Below are 4,521 nucleotides of genomic sequence, written 5' to 3'. Positions count from 1 at the left end.
TTTCTTGTTCGTCTTGATTTGAGCTTTTATGTGATATAACTTTTACCTTAGTGTCGAGGTTGGCAGCTATGTGGGAGAGCCCTAAAGTTGGGTCATTTTCCATAGGATTGCATTACAGCCGTCCGACCCTTCGTACCAGTGACGTCACGGAAATCGCTGCTTCGGCCTAATGAGCATACCTTCTATATAGGGCCTTGGTCAAGCACCTGTCTGTTTATCACCGATAGTTGACGAGCACAAGGAAGTATCCAAAAATGGGAACGCTGAATGTTTCACTCTCAAAACGCCTAGTCCCAATACAAGTCTAGTTTTTTCCTTTCTTAATGAGTGTAAGTGGCAAAAAGCCTGGTAGGATGGGCACGAGAAATGATCGAAATCAGCATAAAAATTATAAATAAGCCACACAGAGCGACCTATATAAAAGAAATTCCCCCAAAACGATCATGCTTAGAAAAACCGAAGACAAAAACCACACTCATGACGCTCCTTAAAAACAACGCTTAACAGCTAGCATCCAAATAAAATATGTCTTTCAGGGTTCATGAAATACAGCTGAATAATTTTCAACCACTTAAACTGAGTTTACAACAGTAGTTCCGTGAATTCACTCACGTTCCACGCGGTCGTCCGCCCCGACACCAAAAGTCAACAATATTACCTCGGGACTGTCCGCGTGTTCGCTTGAATATGTCAGCATCTGGTGTCGCTAGTGTGAAACTTCATAACCAGGCGAAAATTATTATACTTGACCTCAAAATGTAAAAACGCTTCATTTTCCTTAAAATTGCATGTTAAATGTAGTATAGCCCATGTTTTCACCATTCCGTCATTTCAAAAAATCATAAAAAATATCATTCGACGGTCAATTTCCTTGTTCCACGGTCAGATTAAAGATAATGTTATAGAGACTTAGTAGATACTTAAATGAGCGTGCACTTTTTTGAGACGTGATGCACTAATGAGTTTTTGTGGGCGAACGGCCGAAAAATTACCTACCGTTCTCATAAATGGGAACGCCCGTTCCCATATTTGGGAACTCCGCTCCCAAAAATGGGAACGTTCCTATATTTGGGTACTCATGACCATAGTTCCACCTACTGATATAGCAATTAAAATTGCATAGATAACTCATTGTGGGACTGGTTCTTTTTATGGGATTGAATGCTATTTCTAGATGTGAAATGAACTATTTGAAATTGAACAAGTGAAATAAGTGAAAATATGAACAAACTGAATGAGTACAATTCCTACCCTGTATTCCTACCTCATATTCTTACCTTGTAGGGTTCATATATTTGTTTACTATTTTAGCTTGGAAAAATGCCTGCGACCAGAGGGACAACCAGAGGAAGAGGAAGAGGTGTGAGTCGGTCCAGAGGGGCCCAGAGAAGACTGGAGTTCCCACCAGCCGCACGAGCTGCCCCAAGGTAAAATCTTTATTTCATATGTTATGCATTATGTGTAATTATTCTGTCTTTCTATGTAGAAAAGCATGCATCACTTTTCCTTCTGAGCTGATAACTGCTTTCACTCTGCTCAGATCAACCGACTACTTATTTTTTAAATGTTACCTGCTAATTGTAGCTTGGTGAATTATTTTTAACGCGAAATAATTTATTTTCTACAGAGGAGCCAGAAGTTCCCAGTCAAGGGCTGTAGCCAACCTGTACAACCGTCCCACTTTCCGCAGGTTGGTCACATTTTCTTCATTTCCACCTTTTATTTCATACCACAGACGTGACAATGCATTACGTTTTCCCACATTCTTGTTTGTCAATGACATTCTTTATGGTGCTGGTCCATTCTTTTGTTGATAGTTATTTATAAATTTGCATATTTCTTTCCAAATTTGAGTTTTACAGCCTACAGGTCTTATCTTTTTTCCTTCAAAGGTGAGGCTTTTGGCCTTGAAAGAAAAGTTCAAGTTGTTACGTACTAAACATTTGTTCGTGATTGTGATGCTTTCTTCATGATCGTGCTTTATGTTCTATTTCCATTTTGCTCTGACTATTTCATTTTTGTTCTTAACAGTACCTACTTATTAACTGCAAAAAATGCCATTCATTGATTTAATTTTGTTTCCAGGAGTGTGGAGGACGCTGAACAGGCCCTTCGGGATGCAGATGCCCAGCTGGTTGAATGTAGCTATTTCAAACGCAATGTTAATTTTATCTTTATGCTGAACATTTAAGATTCTTGACTGTTACAGGCAACTTGCCTACTGCAATTTGTATGCGGGTTGTTTTTTGTGTGTTGCAGTCGTCTACTGGATATGCATTTAAGATAAGTATAATTATTTACAGTACCTATTCCACTGGAACTTATGCCCTTTTGCTCCTGAGCCATTATCCATGTGCCTTGCACATGACAGTGTCCATTTCAAATGAAGGCTTTCAGATTCCTTGGAAGTTGTGTAGCTGTATTTAACATGACTGTACAGCTATACGACTTTTTGGAATTTCGGCCGTCATGCGACGAAACTACCAATTACCATTCATTGCCTACCTAATCCATTTCTGTCAGGCAACGGTGGATAGCATGTCTGTCGAGGAGATGCGTGCCACCATACTGGAGATGGCGCGCACGCACCCTCCCCTCCAGTGGCGCTTCTTGGGGTGCCGCCTCCACCCGTCGGCTCCTCCGTCCACACGGTCCATCCGTCCCCGATCCACCCGAATCACCGGACTGGTGTGTCTGTGGGGGGTGAGTATGCACACACGCACTCTTTGTGTACACTTATCAAAGTGCTTTATTGAAAGTCATCGACAAAGGTATTTGAAACCAGGATGAGTTTTTTATCTTTGTAGTTAAAGACGAAATAGAAGACAGGAAACTCCAGCATCATTCATCTTTGAAGTTATTGATAATCAATCATATCTCCACTTATAGAGAATCGCATGTCCTCTTCATAACTGTCATAGTCTGGACACCTTTCCCCGTTCTAGCTTACTAGTTGCTAAAATTAACCCAAAATGTGATTCTGAAGATTAGTTCAGTTTCAATAACACAAACTTCTAGGGGATAGGTAAAAACATGCTAATATGGTACTTTCTTCCGTCTGTTTTCAACAGATGTAAGAGAGATGCCGGAGGCGGCAGATCGTATCTGTTGTGATCTCTCGGGCCATGGTGGCACTTGCCTGCGGGTGGACCCTGTAAGTACCTACTAGAATATTTTTTTTTCGAATAGCGAGCAGGCGGACAGTTCAGTTTTCGTGTGGTGCAAATATGCATGTCAGCTACTCTAGCGACTAAGGTAGTGTATCAATGAACATAAATCTAACGAACAGTGCCTGTCTAAGAGAGACCTTATCCTGTGTGTACATTCAGTTTGGTAATCAAGTCTGACTACATTTAGGCATAGAGTAGTAATATCAGCCTTCAACGGAGAGCGCAAATAATAAAGATTTACGTCATATACATATGACTAAATATCACCATTTATAGACATTTGACACTAAGGTAGTTTATCAATGAAAATAAATCTAACGAACAGTGCTTGTCTAAGAGAGACCTACTTCCGCAGGAATGCAAACTGCTGACGCAGACGGCCACTGTGGTAGCCGTCGGCATGCTGTACCACGGCGAGCGCGCCGCCACCAACCTGAACCTGGACCAAGCGGAGGCGCTCAACCGGGCCATGCGCTGGCACGCGTACCGCAACTTTATCCTGTGGTGGTAAGTAATGGCAACATAGCTGGCCAAAGCTTAATTCGCAAGCTAAGTAATGAGACTCGAGCCACATATACACACTCCTTAAATTACATGGGCTCGTGACTGGTCGGTGGAGGCCTTGTCAAGTGGTTTGACACGCCCTTCAAAGAGCTGATTTTGTGGCAATTTTGTCTTTATGACATCGTTGTGCGAGATTGTATAGTAAGAAGGTATATGCACTCCGTCATAAGTTTTTTCGCTTGAAAAAGTTATTTTTGTTCTCTTCTGTTAAAGTAGAATTATTGAAAACGTGTTAAAAGTGCAATTCGTTAAAACAAACATTAAAGAGTCAATCATTATAATATGCTTCCATTACAGGTGGGGTTCACTCGGCCGTGTCAACCGGCAACGCATGCCGTCCTGCGTGCTGTGGGCCATCCGGGACGCCTTCCCAAGCCCCACGGGCCAGTACGTCGGCTTCCGCGACGTCCTCCAGGGACTCTAAGGACACCCACGGCGGCCAACACCCGGTGCGCAGCAGCACCGCTTTAACCGCCCCTTGTTCGTATGTTTGTGTTTTGTTCTTACTGCGAAGATGCTATTATCATCGTATATGTTAGTGATGTGTTACCCATGGACTTACGGGGACCGTAAATAATACATGTAATTTGATTTTCTGCAGAGAATAATGATGTATTCAAGCAAAACACCTGACCCGTTATATCACATCGCCGTGGCGCATTCATCGAACATAAAACGTCACCACACGCACTCGCACACTTCCAAAATCAAAACGTTTCTCCCCGTATATGCTACCGCGACCATTCGTCTCCACTCCCCCTCAGCGGTGCGCAAGTACAGGTTAGGA

General features: G+C 42.4%; 1 protein-coding gene and 1 long non-coding RNA gene across 2 annotated transcripts; both read left to right on the top strand.

Annotated features, from left to right (window-relative positions):
• The first annotated feature begins 1,321 nt into the window (after positions 1–1,321).
• Positions 1,322–2,641, top strand: LOC122394049. The gene is made up of 3 exons (XR_006258789.1): positions 1,322–1,427; positions 1,628–1,690; positions 2,086–2,641. It is a non-coding gene; the product is annotated as an uncharacterized LOC122394049 (long non-coding RNA).
• Positions 2,642–3,057: 416 nt separating this feature from the next.
• Positions 3,058–4,220, top strand: LOC122394048 (P2X purinoceptor 7-like). Its single transcript, XM_043390609.1, has 3 exons — positions 3,058–3,154; positions 3,526–3,677; positions 4,032–4,220. Exons 1-3 carry the CDS (start codon positions 3,083–3,085, stop codon positions 4,156–4,158), a joined length of 351 nt encoding a protein of 116 aa, XP_043246544.1. The 5' UTR covers positions 3,058–3,082; the 3' UTR covers positions 4,159–4,220.
• Positions 4,221–4,521: the final 301 nt, after the last annotated feature.

Source organism: Amphibalanus amphitrite, unplaced genomic scaffold, assembly GCF_019059575.1.
Source record: "Amphibalanus amphitrite isolate SeventyFive unplaced genomic scaffold, NRLGWU_Aamphi_draft 000570F_arrow, whole genome shotgun sequence".
Taxonomy (NCBI): domain Eukaryota; kingdom Metazoa; phylum Arthropoda; class Thecostraca; order Balanomorpha; family Balanidae; genus Amphibalanus; species Amphibalanus amphitrite.
This window is presented reverse-complemented; position numbering and strand designations above follow the sequence as displayed.